The 17,745-nt window shown below is 28.2% G+C and overlaps 1 protein-coding gene across 50 annotated transcripts in view; it reads left to right on the top strand.

Annotated features, from left to right (window-relative positions):
- The first annotated feature begins 2,044 nt into the window (after nucleotides 1–2,044).
- LOC129957578 (uncharacterized PE-PGRS family protein PE_PGRS54-like) overlaps nucleotides 2,045–17,745 on the top strand; it is a 173,601-nt gene continuing 157,900 nt past the window's right edge. For 15 of the 50 annotated variants that reach the window (XM_056069971.1, XM_056069988.1, XM_056069959.1 and 12 more), the window contains exons 1-6: nucleotides 2,049–2,209; nucleotides 4,463–4,480; nucleotides 12,541–12,582; nucleotides 14,342–14,398; nucleotides 15,792–15,848; nucleotides 17,141–17,191. In XM_056069971.1, the coding sequence (XP_055925946.1) occupies nucleotides 2,161–2,209; nucleotides 4,463–4,480; nucleotides 12,541–12,582; nucleotides 14,342–14,398; nucleotides 15,792–15,848; nucleotides 17,141–17,191 (274 nt within the window). In that variant the 5' untranslated portion in view covers nucleotides 2,049–2,160. Of the gene's footprint in view, nucleotides 2,210–4,462; nucleotides 4,481–12,540; nucleotides 12,583–14,341; nucleotides 14,399–15,791; nucleotides 15,849–17,140; nucleotides 17,192–17,745 lie in introns of all 50 variants that reach the window. The other 35 variants (XM_056069942.1, XM_056069968.1, XM_056069962.1 and 32 more) reach the window with 8 other exon arrangements.

Here is a 17,745-nt window from a genome sequence, read left to right on the forward strand (position 1 = left end):
ATATAAAAGTCATTCTTTTAAGCAGTTGTCTTTTGAATAAAATGAAACGAATGATAATAACATTTATTAACATACGCTTCCCATAAGATATGAAAATTACGCTAAATTATACTATTTGATTATAAATTATGCTTCCAATAAGATATTATGTTAAAAGACTTTCGAAATAATGAGCTGTAAACAATTGTTCAGCCAGTAAATTCCAGTCAATTTTAGCTGTCAAATACAATTCAATCAATCCTAATACAAAAATTGTTTCTTTAAGATGCGGCTTTAATTTATTACTTCTAATTATCTTTTTATTTTCATTAGGGGAGAAAAAAATTTGAATTTCTCCCCTGTCCTTTCACCTGAACAGACGGTCTGAGAGCTCGGTAGGGATTTTTCCAACTTCCACTACACACCAGTTCAAATCCATTTCAAAATCATTCTTATGGGGCTAACAATATAATATGGAATATATATTAAATCTAGTTAAAATTTAAAATATCTAGTTATTATTAAATCTAGTCAAAATTGAATAAAATTGAAATAAAAATGTTAATTCTTTAAATGGAGATTTTTTTTCTACGACATTCTTATTCTGCTGTCTTATTCATCGATATTTATTTATGAAATTTTAAGACGAGCCTAATTTCTTCTCTAGGGTCTGCTTAGTTCAACATTAAATTGGCAACAACAAAACTATGAGTGAAGAGAAACGAATTCATCATCCTCCCCTCTAAATTTTGTAAATTAATTCGTATAAAATTAAAAAACGTGATCATGCAATTGACGGCGGAATTAAATATTTTGATAAATATTTTTCAATTTAAATAAATATTTTATATTTTAATAAAATTAATAAAAAATTGGATTTTTTATAAATGTCTTTCAAATTATTAATTGTCGCAGCATAATATTTTAGGGCAAGTCACCGGTTAGAGAAGCTAGATCGTATAAGGCAATCAAATCACTCCCCATTGACTGAATACAGAAACGCAGGAGGTAAGTTAAAAATCAGAAATACAATAAGCCAAGTTACAGAGATGAATGAGACAATAACTGACGTTGAAATCACAACTAAGTATTGTAAAACGATTTAAGTTAAAGAAATCATCATTTTTTTTGTCATTTTTTAAACGGGTCTATTTATTCCGATATTAAAGAAAAATACTGTATACATAAAATTGTATTTGTATATATACAATTCATATTTATACATTTTCTATTTAATAATGCTATCCGTTTTAATTAAAAAAAAACATTTTGTAAGGTTTTTTCCTTCAAATAAATATTTGATTTATTAATATTTGATTTATTTGCGAGGGAATTTTTATTGTGAATGTTGATTAAAAAAAATATTATTTGTTTATTGGAAAGAGATGCAAGTAATTAAATGCTAATATGCTTTATTTTTTATGAATATGTTTAAAAATACTTTGTCTGAATTCCAGTTTTTAAAACATGTTTTAACTGATATCTGAAATTTTATGTTTTCCAAAACATAATTTTGAAAATATTTGCCAAAATAGAAATAAATTTGGCAGACGAAGAAAATAAGATCTTTATCTGATGATAAGATGTATCTTTAAATATTTTAAAAACATGTTTACTGTAAAGATATTTTCTAGATTAGGAACAATATCGAATTTGTTTTTTTTATCAGTTAAGTTAATAAAATTTACGTTTAAATTTCTTTTCTTGCTATTCTATTAAAATTTACGACCCTTTTAAAAGTATTGGATAAAAATCGTAGACATATAAAATATTATTACATAATAAAATGACTCTTAAATGATATTTAAGTATTTCAACTATATTACAATAAAACTAAACTGTGTGACAAACGTCATCAGGTATGCCAAATATACAAAATAGGTTATTCTTGCATAAAATGACCTAAAGAAAAAAAGTGTTATATATATATATATATATATATATATATATATATATTTTAAATAAAGCCGAAAGTAAACAAAAATGCAAAAAAAATTTCCGATCTATTCAGGATAAATACGTATGTGGAAATTCAAACATTAACGAATTTTAAAACCTTATTGCGCAACTCTTATCGGTGATACGCCTTCCCGATGATTCGGCGCACCTGCAACACTAACTATTATATCCTGGAGTGATGCTTAACAGCTTCTCATACCTCTGGTCGGCGAACCAGACTACATGAAGATGAAGGTGCTGCTGTTTGTCACTCTCTTAAGCGTAGGAATAGGTAATGCAACTTTTTTCTTTTAATTCACCAACAATGAGCTTTCTCATGTGTTGAAAGTAATGAACGTAGTATCTGAGGTTCATATTTAAAATATCTTCGCTAAAATGATTTGTATGAATTCTGTAAAGCATTTTTAGAGTGAAATAGTGGTTTTATTTGGTTAACATGGAGAATGGCATTTTAATCATATCCGAATGAAATATAAGATTATGCGCGATTCCTTTTCTTAGTTTTGATTCCCTGATATATGAAGCATAATATACGTGGGCTTCAAGATCCTAATAAATTTTTACGTTTCCATCTGGAAGAAAAATGAAGGCGTTTTGCAAAATATGGAAATCCTTAATATGAAAATCCATGCATACATCAAACTAGACGAAATAAAACGGACGTATGATCTAGGTATCAAAATTATAGATTTCTTACAGATTTGGAGGAACCAACGTCAACAGATATTCTATACGTCTATCTTTGTGCATGGGAATATGATTACTAAGAAACGTCACAATCTAGATGGATGAAATTCAGCACATGGCTTTTATAATCATTGCAAAAATCAAATTTTATCTGCCCTTTGGATGGATTGTTTGTGTTTCTGTTTTTGGCATATATTTGAAAACGATGACTTAAAATACAATCATTAAAATTGGCATATGATTTTTATACCGAAATAGAGGAGGTCTGCCAAACTTCAGACGCGATTAAGTGAAGAGAAAAGTTCCTACTGATTTTGAACATTACATAAAATAAATCAGGAGAAAATTCTCCCCTTTTCCATATGTTTAACCAATATTGCATATATTATCTAGAGCTTCGCATTACAGAAAAGTAAATCGAGTGTGTATTTTTTTTTTTTATCTTTTTAAAAATTATATCTAAAATTTGACATTGACCTACAGTATTGGTATTGACTCCATACCGTTTTGCATTTAAATACCTTGATGTGTGTGTGTTTTACGTTTCAGTTCCATTCAGTTGGCATGAAAAGACAGACAGACTGACCGATCTATGTACAGCCAATCGTTTTATTGGAGTTTTCTCAAAATATAGTATATTTGCAAATTTGGTAATAAAGTCCGATGTGAAATTTTCTCCATATTGCTAGTTAAGTTATTGTGTCCGCACACACACAGACTGATTGGAATAAAAAACGTCCCACTTATCCCAAAATAGTCAGAAATCTTTATTGTAAAGAATTGCGTCCTGAATTTCATACTACGGCTTGCTGTGTTTCTGAATATAGTATTCACTAGCAGAAAGACATATAATGTATTTTCTATATAATATTTCTATCGGCCAATTCGATTGGAGAAACACCTATTATCTGAAGGTTATTTAATTATATAACGTAGAGGGTATACGCTTAAGAGGCAAAATTTCTCTTATGTAGAGAGAGAGACAAAGTGATTAAATTATCATAGGAAGGGGACAAATACAAATTCAGTAATGTAACGTGAATGACCGCTAAACAATCTTTAGGGTTAAAAGAAAGAACTTTTCTATATCATATCATTAATGAATCACAGCATTAGTGTATTAATTACTGAATTTCTTCCAAACTTTTCTTCAATATTATTAACTACCTACGCTACTAATTGTTTTCTAAAATAAAAAAAAAATAAAAAACTGAATAGGTAAATTTCCAAGATGTTAAAATAAAATTAATAAAATAAATGCACATTAAGAATCTGAAGTCAGAATATAGATGCCTTTTTGTTACAGAAATAAAAAAAAAGCTTGAAGCTCTTAAAAAGGGTTATCAAGGTGGTACTTTAAAATTTTTCATGTTCAATGCTTGAAAATAATAAAGTTTTCAGTAGATGAATTTTCTATTATATATTTACCAATTTCATTTTTAATGGAATTTGATCATTAAGCTAGGTTTAGTAAAGTCGTATGGTAATGGTAAAAATCAGACGATTCCATTTCGCAGAGTATATTATTATTTATCACTGAACGTTATATATAAAATAAATCTATAATAAACTGTTTTCTTTACAATTGATTCTATACAATGTTTTGTTTTCATTCCCATTCGAATGGTTAATCAGTTAGAAAATGTCGTATTTCTTACTAAGCAAAAACGACACATTTAGTTTGGGAACTTTGAAAGTAAATTGTTGGAAACATATCGTTTTCTATTATTGCTTGTTACTAATCGTCTTTTATGAACTTCACATATTGTATAAGTGTTTTAGTGATTTAATTATTAAACTGCTTCTGAATAATAAGCCTGTTTATTATATATTTCAGCAAATATCAATGCTGCTCGTAAGTAGATGATATTACATTTTCAGAATTTATTATTTGTAATAGAGGTCTCTTTCTTGTTATTTTTGCACATGTTTGTCACGTATAAAGTATATAATACTTGCTTCATTAAGATATTCTTTAATACGTAAAGAAATTTCCTGTATTTCCTTTCCATCCTGTGGGTTTTAATTAGGATTAAATATAATCTATGGCTTCAATGAATAAAATCTGTATTTTGAGAAGAGATGGAGTTTCACAATAAATCGTAGTCGGAATTACCTTTCATTTTGCTAATGATTTCAGAATCTATTATTGAAAGCTCAGAATTGTATAATACATTTAAATCTAATATCACGAATTCCATACGACACGATGTAAAAATTGTAACAGCTTTATCATAAGAAGTTATCCAAGGTTATTATCATTTCACGTACAAAAATGGCGATGCTCATATCACAGACATATAAAAATCGGAAAATCACCATCAACTTGTTTTTTGTCACTATGGCGCAAATATCGTATGTAATACCGAAGGGATTAAATGCCTTATAGTTGAGTTGAATAAGTATTGTGCATTTAAATAAATTTCCATTACCGAACTTAACTAAATTTTCAAAGTTTCATAGCAGGCGGTTGCATAAAAAAAACATAAATTTTAAAGGAAAATTGCAGATGGTCACTTTTTTTCAAAGTATCTACAAAACCAATAGGTCGTATAATAAGTGTTAAAAGTCCCTGTCTATCTATAATTCTAACGTACTTGGTACAGAAATGCTTCTCTTATTATACGTGATACAGAAATTGCTTTTATTTGAATGGCAATAGTCAAGTATTAAAAAAACCCATCAAGGATCATATTAATATTTCAGTCTCTTCACTAAACTATTTTGCAGCTGCATTTAATTTAAACTTCGCTTATTTAATTAATGAAGTCACAAAACATTATTAGAAATTCTCTGGAGAAATTCTCTTCTCCCCTGTTTTACCGATTCGTCATGTCACCCACCCACCCTCTCCCGAAAAAAAAACTCCATTCAGTCCAAGGGAAACAAAATCAAGGAAGTCAAAGTTACAGAAATAAAACAAAGTTTCATTTAGCTTAATCTTCGCAAGATGAATAATCGCTGTGGCTTATCTCTGATAACTCAAGTTCTTATAAAACTAAAGGGCGTCCCACGATTAAAGTAAGATTTGAATTTGCTACCATTCGTGCAGTAAAGCGTTAACAACCTGACTGAAAAAACATCTGACAGCTGAAAATTTAAGATTAATAAAAATGGAGCGTTACACGGTAGAAAAACTCGTTTTCAGTGTTGAAAAATATTTCAAAAATAAAAAAAGTTTGGTGGCTACAATTCGAAAATTGGCCTCCTAGATCCGAGGAATTAAATACCATTAGATTTCTTTTTATGGCATTATTCGAAACCAAAGGTGTATGCTCACAAGCCCAAAAGCACGTGTGCATTGAGGGAGGAAATTCAACGCTGCGTCAATCTCATTTATGTAATCTGGTTATGAAAAATTTCGACAAAGGATTGCTTATGTGTCAGCAAAACCATGTAGGTCATTTCTCTGTATTATTCCATATATAACCCTATCCGGTGTACTTTACGATTCAATAAAAAAAAATAAAGAAAAATAAGAGCCTTTTTATATTTAATTCAAATTTTGCGTTAACACTTTTTTCTATCGCATAACGATAACCCTAAACTGTCAAAGCGTTTTTTCATAGGGTTGCCAACACTTTATTGCACAAATGGTGGAAAATTCAAATTTTGCCTTCATTTTGGGACACTCTTTATTATCTAAAGAAAATGGATTTCGCATCATCTTAAAATTAAAAATAACTATCTTCTTAATGATATCAATTTCATTTCTGTACAATTGTTTGAATGAAATTCGATATACAGTTTGTTTATAATATTGTGATGAAATTCAAACTTATCCATCAAAACACTCAAGTGCACGCTTTTGTCAATATTAATATTTAAAATATTGCTTTCTTTGTGCATTTGACTATGAAGTAGGATTTTCAATTTTATTTCGTTGCATATACACTTTTTAATTCTCACCCACAATAATTTATAGTAGATGAATTCAGTCAAATTTATAGTAGATTGATTCAGTCAAAGTTATGTCCTTCAATCGCAACAAATAAAGCATCATTTAAAAAATATACTTTCCCTATTAATCCTTTAACAGCATAAAAAGTGAATTATCTGGGTGAACAAACATTGGTCGCCAAAGAAGGCTTGTTGTAAAATACTATGAAATAAAATAAGCACATTATTTAAAAAAAATGGTTTTAACATTCAGAAATCGACTGTTATCGAAAAATAAGCTATTAATAGCTTATATAAGCCATTCATTTGAATGCAAATAATCTCATTTCAATATACAAATGGCTATTCTGCACTGCGCAGCACTATTCACTAGATATTAATCCGAACGATTTTTATATTTTAGTCGCGTGAAATAATTGATTTACAAAAAGAAGCCAGTACTCTTAATTAGTCTTCAAACATTAACGCTGACTTACGTTCAAGCTTAAAAAAAGAAATATTTAAAACTGTATTCGATCGTAACTTTTAATTAATTGGCGCTATTGTGTTACTTTTTGCTTTTTATCTCCGCTTTGAAATATTATCCGTTTAATTCCTTTAGAGCTCTTTCCAAAAAAAAAAAAAAAAAAAAAATCCAGGTTAATTATAACTCAGACCACATTTATTCAAGTATTTTTATAATATTTAGAACACTATTGATAATAGAGTCATTGTTGATTCTGATATAAAGAATGATGTATTGATTTTTCATATATCTTTAACTGCGATTTCTATGTTCCTCCAAACCTGCACGAGCAGTTTATATAATGCTTTAATAGTGTATGCTCAGTTTTCTGTTACATTTCAAGGACGGTTGTCTTGAAAAAGAAGATACTTTCAACTCAGGGCTTCTTCCAAATTCTCCAAGATGAAATGCAGGTGAACACATATTGGTGGAATTTATAGCGATATGACACACACATTGAATGCGCTATGCCAGTTTCATTTTAGTACTTACGAATACTCCTACCTCAAGTTAATGGACTGACATTATTCAATAGAACGGAAAACAATGTGCCGTGAGATGCGAGATGCCACGTTATGCGTGTCACATGAAAGAACATCAAATGCAAATGGGATCCTTTGAACATTATTTATAATTTCCTCTAAAAAATATCATCAACTTTTTTTGAAAGAGGTTTGCAGTCCTATTCTGCTCATAATCTAAAACAACATTCACCGTACCTAAAAAAAGCTTCTCACATTAAACCTTACCTTAAGTATCGTAGCATGGTAATTTCATTTCATTAATTTCATATCCTAAAGTAGTTCACTTTAAACTCACTCCAGGCTGTTGCAGTGCGAGATGTTATGTGGTCGGAGAACAATGTCAAATTTGTTAGATTGCGAGAGAAACATGCATTAAAAAAATAAAATTCCATCCTATTAAAGAAATACTAAAGAAATAAAGAATGGGAATATATATATATTAGTATAAGAATTATGTTAGAGTTGGTTTGTTACGAGAAAAATTAAAACTATATGAACAAGTTAAAAAAATTTGAAATAATATTCATTTTTAAAGTTTCTTCAAAACGCTATTGCAATAAATGCAATTAGAATCGATCTCGCTAATAAACAAAATATTACCAGCAGATTTAAAAGCGTAATTATGAATATAAGACATTTATGAAAAACGTTGGCAATAAGTTACAAATTGTTTCGCATTTTCAGTAATTGGCTAGTAATTCAATTGTTTTTATGAACATTAAAATATCTAATTTCTGAAGAAAAAACAATTAGAATTCAGAGCATTCTTACAGAGCACTTGGTATTCTAAAATAGATGAAATGTTGAATTTTTTACTTCAGAATAATCTCTGAATCTCAACCTGCCAAAACCCTCTGTAAATTTCAAAAGGACAGGGCAAATGTTTTGATAGAAAATCCCACGCCCCCTTCGGCCATTTTAATTTAGGTTTTCTTGTAAATCACTAAATTTCTTTTTATCTGCAAATAAAGTAAAGCATCATTTTTTCGAATTTTGATGAATTCACTAGTCATTCTGCGTTAATATCTACTTATCTATCATTTGAACCATTTTTGAAAGAAAATTAGATATTTCAAGACAGCGGTATAATATATTGCTTACGTTTTTTCTGTTTGAAAGCGCTGCCAGTTAACAGAAAGACATATCGTTTTATTATGAATTTTAAGAGATGCAAAATACATAAATAGAATTTTCGAAATAAAAAATAAACTAAGCTATTTTGAATTCAGTTATCATAATAATAATAATGAATATATCAAAATAATAATGTTCAGTATCAAAATAATAGATTCATGATACTGTGGTGATATGGGTGACTAGAACATTTTAGTTTCAATAAACATAACATTTATAACTGCTAGTTGCAATATAGTTTTGTTAATAATAATATAATTTTTATAAACCATATATAAACATAGTAATATCTATATGAATTAAATCTATATAATAACATAAAAATATTGTTATAGTTTATTAAAACAATATAGTTTTGTTCCAGATAAAACGTTTGTAGAGATGTTTTTAACACCATTTTTATTCAATTCATTTTTCTAGAAACCCTACTTGTTTCAAGATGGTTTTCTCAATTCATATTTTATTTAATGCTTTGCAATTATTTCTGATTTTGAATTAACTATTTTATGAAAAAAGGAAAGAATGGATTAAGGGAAGAAAATATTAATAAATTTTAAAAACTTAAATTTCTTCAATTTTTCAAAATTTTATCTAATTATATTTATATTTAGCTAAAGTTATTTTTAATTAGAGAGAGGATGAAATTTTATTAAATTACTACTTCCTCACATATAGATGCTTAGTCGTTATTGATAGCAAATGAAAAGGGATTGTTATAAACATTACAATCAGGAGTTATAACTGGTTTAGTATAAGATAGTTTCATTTCAATATTTCAGTGTTTAAATCTTTAAATTCTTTTTTCTCACTTTCCTCTTGCCAAAACCATGTGTACTACAAAATACTTCAAGCCAAACGTTGCATACAATTACTTGAAATTACTTGATATCCTCACAAATATCATCATGATGGAAATAGGATTTGATATGCTAATTAAAAAAAAATCAAAAATTGTTAGAGTGAAGAAAGCGGATACCCTCTCCCTCAATAAAATCACACAAATTTTTGAAAAATGTTTTTTTTTCTCCGGAAGTTATTTAGATAGCCAAAATCGTATCCTTGATTGCATTGAAATTATTGAGAGAATGTTTTTAAAAAACTTGATGAGCAAACATTGGAAATTGAACGATAAGTTTCATTTTAAAAATGCATGTTATAGTGTTCACTTGTATGTGTAATTTTTAAGGATGTTATTTTTTTAAATTAAACTTTTGACAGGAAAAATAATTAAGAAATTTAAGTTTCTGCATAGTTTACATCTTACTATAGCAAAACAAAGAAAATTTTGTCGAAATCGTAGAAAGCAATTATGCGTCACTGAGTCACTTTAATAAAAGTAATTTTGTATTAAGCGAAATTTAGATTTATCGTTGATTGCTTCTAGTTTTTCAGTAACATATATGTTTTCAGATACTTTCATTGATTTATTTCATGCTTGTGAATATCGGATTGTAATGCAGACATTTATTCTCTCCTCATGTAATCAAATTGTACACTTGAACGTTCTCGATGATATTCACTATTTGAATATTTAGAACTTAAGTTTATTGTTTAATTAGATTAAATATTGATTCCGATAATTTGATAATAACTGCTTAAAAAGTTAAGTAATAGAAAATTAGTCAAGAAAATTTTTACTCTTTAATATACAACTGTCTACTCTTTTGTATAAAGATGTATTTTTTTAAAAAAAAAATTCAATTACATTTTATTTATTTTGCTAAATATATGCTTTTTTTTCAAATTAGCTGCGCCAGGTAAGAAAAGTTTTCATGATGTATTTATGTAAAATAACACTATTTTTTTTCTTGTTATATTATTCAAATGTATCATAAAAGAAGATTTTTTAAATATATTTATAAACTTGAAATCTGAAACTTATGAATGAACAAACGAATGAAAAATACTGTCTTCATTAGCAAAATTTGGCGAACTTTCAATTTCTATATTAGCAACGCCATGCTGCAATATGACATCAGAACTATTGTTTGACGGTTTTTCAAACCCGGTTTTCAAAAACCGGCTTTTTAAGTAAATTTGTCACATTCGAAAACCGGTTTATAAAGTAAGAAAACCGGTTTTCCGGAACGCCTGAATATTCCAATTTTTCAATATATATATATATATATATATATATATATATATATATATATATATATATATATTGGTGGGAACTGATTTGTCTAGCAGCTGGGAGCTTAAAGCGATGAGATGCGAATTTATTATCAAGTGTAGGTATATTTGAATTTCTGTTAAATGAACTAAAAAAATTGGACACTGAAATAAGTTTCAAATTATTATATGCTTTAGAAGAACGAATTCAAGAAAGTAGAATTAGTGACTCTTTTCTGTATTCGCACACTTCTAGTTAAGCGGAGAAATCTAGTGTACTTTTTTTAGTTTCAAAAACCGAAATTATTAAGTTATCTGGAAAGATATTCTCTAGATTATTTCCAAATTCTTATGTGGAAACCGATTCTGATGAAGAGCAAATCTTAGAAACTATTCGTCAGAGTAATGCTTTTTTAAAAGAAGCCATGGAAAAATCAATTCATAAGTTTCTTGAAGACCCTGAAGAAAAACTTGCAAATCCAAAGACATTGAAAGCTGAATTTTCTTTACTTGAGGCAACGAATAAAAGAACAAATATCTTAAATTTGTTATTTGAAGCCATGAAAACTATAAAACGAGCTCAGTAGTTAATGAACGAGTATTTTCAATTTCAGACAATTTTGTGTCCAAAATTAGACTTTGCTTTAAAATTTAGACACCGTCAGTTGACATTTAATGTTTTTTAAAATCCTATTTTCTTAGGAGAAATTAAAATTAGTGAAAACAATACAAATATTATTCAAAAATTTTGTTTTAAGTTTTAGTTATTTTGTGCAAATAATATGTATATGTAATCTTTAATTTCATTGAATTTGATATTGATTTCGTTTTTTGTTATTTTATATAACTTTGAAAAAATATTTTTCCATATTCTATTTTTTTGACAAAAATTCGAAAACCGACTAATTAACCGGTTTTTTTGGAAATATGGAATTCAAAAACCGGTTTTTGAAAAAGTCGGTTTTTGTATAAACCGTAATCAGAACAGAAAATGTTTGGAGTTGAGGAATTTTTAAAATGCAAATATTATCAACTGCTAATTCAGTTATTGCATTACAACTTCTATTTTACAGCCTCTATTTTTTATTACATTCATGGTTGGGAATGATAATCAAGTTAGCACAAGTTCTTTAAAAGGGAATGGATTATTACTTGGCGATCAGTGAAAGCTTAAAATTTCTATATTATATATAAATTTTGCAATTATTTTTGTAGAACAATTTTTTTTTTTTTTTTTATAATTCTGCCATCTTTTATAATTAAGCTTTTATATATCCCCTGATTTTTTGTTTACATGAAAATAAATGCCTCTAGAAACTAATAAAAATATTTCGGATGGTTCTCAAGATTAATAATGATTTCAGAAAGCAATTTATTTATCTCTCATTTTTTTCAGCTTATTATCTGTAAAGCTGAAATTGTTTGCAATTCATTTTCACTCTTTTCCTTCTACTGCTGGATATTTGAAATTTTGTGCTTAATATATTTTTATTGCACACCAGCAACATCAACTGGCATTGAATTTCAGAAACATTGCATGTCAAGATTTGAAACAAGAAAGTAATTAAAATAAGTTAGGTGAAAATTAGGCATTTTAATACAATAATAAAGTGAATTTTTGGAATGATGTCCTCTATTAAAATTAATAATGCATTATACTAGAAAAAATTTAATCCCGTGTCTCTGCTTCCTTTACGAAACCAGTATTAAAATTAAAAAAAAATTGTCAATATCTTTTAGGTCTATTGTTCGGGGGTTCCGGTGGATCTGCAAGTGGCTCAGGTAAGAAAAAAACTTTCATAAATCTTAGTTATTTATTCTAAATCAGCTAAAAAGTGTGCTTATTAATGTAGCACAGTATTTTAAATTCTTCGGCAGATTATGACTGTTCAATGTCTCATATTAGGCTTTCTCTCTGATCGCAAAGTCGTTTTGGTTTCTAAAAGCTTTAATATTCATAATATCATAGTTATTTTCCCACATATTGTTTATACTATCATGATTTTGAAAAAAAAGATAATAAATAAGAAATAAAGCAACTTTAAAATTTTACTAAATTGTTCATGAAAGAATGGCGGAAAAATAAAGTGGCGGAAAATGGAATATCAACACAAAGAAGGAAATAGCGTAGAGGGATTCAATCGAAGCAAGGCGTCTGTCTATGTAAAGCATCTATTTGATTTAAAGTATCCTAGGTTCGGGAATGATTTTTTTTTAAATGACGCCTTAAGATTTTTATGACGTCAAGTAACTGAAATATCCTTAAAAATTACAATTAGGGAATTATTATATATTACCAATATGAATGGGATGAAACTGATTACTTTTGAAATTTTAGCAAATTGCCCGGTGTCAGGAGAAGGGAAAGTTAAACAATAATCAAACTATTTATTTTTTATTCTACATACAAACTTCTCAATCCAGCTGAGATGCAACAGACCGGAATATAAAAAATATTTTATCAACATTTGAAGTGGTTAATGATTTTTTTTTTAGCCGAAATGACTGATTTCAATTGAAGATAATTGTAACATACGACTGAATAAAGTCATCTTAAAACACTGGGTTCGTTTACACACTCGAAGGTGTTTGACAAATGCGCACGAAATTTCATGACATTTTGTTGAATTACTTTTGTTATGTTTTCATGAATCTATGCTAGTGAAATATACATTCTTTAGAAAATGCGTTTTAACATTCCACTATTTGTACACTAAAACACATTTGCGAGTCAGTTCAAATTTAATCATAATTTCTCGATCGTCGCATTCTGTATACGATAAAACATTAAAGCGTTTACTTTCAACGAGCGAGAGCATCGGGATCTGCTGACTGTGATCGGAAAAGACGCGCAGAAATGTTTTAATTCGTGGATAGAATCGATGCCTTCACTCTTTTTATAGCAAGTCTCTCGTCGTATGAAATCCAGCCGAAATGCCTTTCGTTGTTGGGTTCATATAACAAGTGTGTGTAAAATGTTTAACTAGGGGTGGTTGGAGGCTCTGAAGATCGTGGCTGCATGAATTTTCGCAAAGGAAATGAATTGCAGTAGTAATATTCTATAAGAAACTTGTCAAATGAAATGCTGTCAGGTCAAATAATGGAGAAGGTGCAGCTGTGAACAATCTAAAAAGATGGAATATTTTCACAATTGGCGAAGAACATTAGAAATAAATTTTTAGATCAAGATAAAAAAAAAGGCTGCGGGGATGAGAATATTTTTTGACAAAATTTTAATATTTATTTTAAATACAGAAGGCATATCAGTGAGTTGTATGCTGTTTGTTAAAAGATGAATAAATATTACAGATTTTGATGCTTAACACCATATAAATAACAAGCAAGCTGAGTGTTTTAATAAAACTAAGTATTAAACTCTCTCTCTCTCTCTCTCTATATATATATATATATATATATATATATTGATGTCTAAAAGGTGTCAGTTATATGAATTTTGACATTGACATTGACATTGAAACTGAAAATAGTTGTGAATGTTCATTTCATTCATATAGCAGTTAATTATAACATTGAATTTCAGATGCTTCAGAGTCGGAAGAAACAGTGGAGACTGAAAGTGCCTCGGGAAGTACTGGAGGTGAAGAGATATTTAGAATAATTCGATTCATTCAAATTTAATTAAGTATCACGTTTAGAATACTTTGAGATTTATTTAATAGGTAAAGCGATAAAAAAATAAAAATTCACAAATGTTACTTGCTGTTTGCTTTTAAGTTTTATAGCTCAAATTCTGAAGTGATGTGATGCAACTTTCCATATGTTCAATGATTTTCAAACGATTTCGAAAAAATAACATTTTAGTTGATAACTGTTTTAGTTCTGTAAATATAATACGAAAAATACAACAACAGATGACACCATTTGAATGAAGATTGACCAATTAGAAAATAAGCAAGAAAGTAATCAAACTTTTCAAATAAAACTTATTTCCCATTAGACAATAAGAATCAATCGTCATCATTAAATCAATCAGCTGCTAATATTTTTTTTAAGTCTGTAAAATTAAATAAAAAAAACTTCAACCAAGCTAAATGTGACACAGTACAATTATTTAAAATACCACAAACAATAAATAAGTGCGGATAAACGAAACTACTTAAATATTATCAAAGTAATAAATACTTTTTACTGACCGAAATTTTAATTCTCATTAGCAACTGAAATAGACTGAAAAATGCTATGAAATAAGGATTAAGTTTCAACTTTCATCATATTTCAGTTTTATTGAAATCAAAATGGCATTTAAAAACGGAATAATGCTTTCATAAACTCTCTTCTAAATTAAATTTTAGTTCGGTCATTTGATGTTTCAAATGAATCAGTCATTTTGAGGAGAGCAATGAATGTCTACAGTTACAATAAGTAAATTAAAGTTAATGAATATGATGTAATATAAATGAAGCGGAAGAAGAATATTCCTAACTGAATGCAAACTGTTTCTTAAAGTAAAATATAAAGAGAGAAAATTTGTGCTAGAAATCTGCTATATATCTTTGTTGCAATAATTCTTTCTAATTTCTTCTCATCCGTCCTAATCGTAACCATTGGTTCTAAATACAATACAGAAATAGGTTGAAGGAAGTTTTAATCCTGATAATCATTTGAATTAGTCCGACGATTATAAGATGTGAATCGCAAAATACAAAAAAAAAAAAAAAAAAAAAAAAAATGTCGAAATTTTCAATGATTACGATTTTATTTTCGTACATTTTTAAATATTTTTTTGAAATACTTTAAAGTAAATCAAATAGTAATGCTTTTAATTCTTTTAGGCGCAGTACAGAGTTACGATAGTATCGAATACATTTTTGTAAAGTAGTTGTTATTTTACTTCTAGTCTTCTTTTCTTCTATTCTTCTGTCTAGATAAAGTATCAAACATAGAGATTCTAGAATTAAGAAGCACTAAAATGTCAATTATATTCATAAGTTGTTGAGGCATTGCAATTTCATGATTACATTGAATTTCAGGTGCATCAGTTTCCGACGCATCAGTGTTGAGCGGAAGTGTCTCTGGAAATGCAGGAGGTGAAAAAAAAACATTATATAAATGAATTCATATTTATAATATTTAAATATTTATTATCTAATTGGATGGAGAGAGAAGATATAGTTTAATTTTTTGACTCAAATTCTTACACAGAGTGATTTAACTAGAGAGTTTCAATGCTGCTATGATTTCTAAATTCTCAAAAGAATTATATTTCGCGTGTGAAATTTTCCTCTCCGTATATTTCTGAAACGGTGTTCTTTTCCATAAAATGTGTGCAATTTAGAATGCACCAGGTGAACTTGAATGTCTCTCTGCTTATTCTCTGTTAAACAGACAATAAGCAAGAGAGCAATGGATGGATCGAAAGCAATATCAGATCATAGACGAAATTATTATATGCAGGCGGGCAGCTTTAAATCTGTTAAAAAATCGTAAAGAGCGAAATTTTATTTAAATGCATTCGCTTTTGCAAGAAATGTATTCATAAGTTTTGAAGAGTTAAGTCTTTAAATTTTAATTCTCATAAACAGATGAATGCAGTCTTAAAAAGATTATGAAACATTGTTAATTTACAACTCGCGTCATATTTCAATTTCATTCAAATCGAGAGGACATTTAAGCTTCTATAAATGAAAACGCTCTCATATGTATTTTATAGTATATAGTTTTATAGTATATAGTCTTACAATATTATTTTTTGTAAAAGAGATGTAAATTTAAAACCAATATTCAAGTCAAATTCGAGGGAAAAATCAGTTTACAGAACTTTTGCACTTCACGTCAATAACTAATGATATTTCTATATATCTTTGGAAAAAAAAGTTCGATAAAGTTATATAATGATATTTTTATCATCTCAAAATTATTTAAAGAAATGCTATTCATATGAACACTATATATATGTTTTTCCTCAAAAGTTAGAACGCCAATGTCATATTTCACTGTACTTTGTCATCGATCCTCGTCATTCTATATTTAAAATGCTTAGACACACCAGCTATATCTACTCTCAAATTGATATATCCATGTCACTAATGGATCCATTTATGGCATCAAAATTTCTATATTTTGCATTATGCGATTTTTTATATACGAATTTTAATATAGAAGCGATGAAATATTAACATCGGTAATTTAATATTTAGAGCCAGGCAATAATTGTATCGAGTGCTATTAAAGCTAGGCATTAAATTATGCAGATATAAAACACTTCAATCTCATTTTCAGAACAGTATTATTGATATGCTATTCGGAATTAAAAGTATTATTTGAATTTTATTCGTAAATTGATGGGTGACAATAACTTAAGGATTGCATTTTATTACAGGAACTTCAGGATCTTACGTATCAGAATCGGGCGCTTCAGGAAGTGCAGGAGGTATTTACAAAATTTCATACACAAGTTTTTATGTTTACGATTTTAATCTTTATTATCTGAACAGGTGAAATAGCGACATTAAACAGAGGGAATTCATAAATTTATCTTATATTTTGCCTACATTTCATAGTCAGAATGAATATGTCCAATGAATTTATATGCAAGGGTATCAAAGAATGCTGTGATGCCCAAACAATTTTCCAAAAAATTACATTTTATTTTCTAAATATTTTTGTATTTGTTATGTAACGATTTCTAAATGATAATTGAATTCCTTTTGATATAGTAGATAGAATTTAAGCGGTAGCGGTTGAATGTGTGTCTATTAAAGAAATAATATACCGAAAAATGAAATGTCATTATGTCAGGAAAATTTGGTTTCCCATCATTGTTTGTTACGTTGGCTGAGATTGGTTCGAATCGTAAATTGTGGATATAGTTGAATCGACCACCTTTCTTTCTTCCAGTCACTCACTTTATCTGTAAGAGTGTTAAACCTCCAGTTTAAGGGACAAACTTAAAGAAATTTCACATATTTAATTTTGTACGCTCAA

This window comes from Argiope bruennichi, chromosome 11 (assembly GCF_947563725.1).
Source record: "Argiope bruennichi chromosome 11, qqArgBrue1.1, whole genome shotgun sequence".
In the NCBI taxonomy this organism is placed as follows: domain Eukaryota; kingdom Metazoa; phylum Arthropoda; class Arachnida; order Araneae; family Araneidae; genus Argiope; species Argiope bruennichi.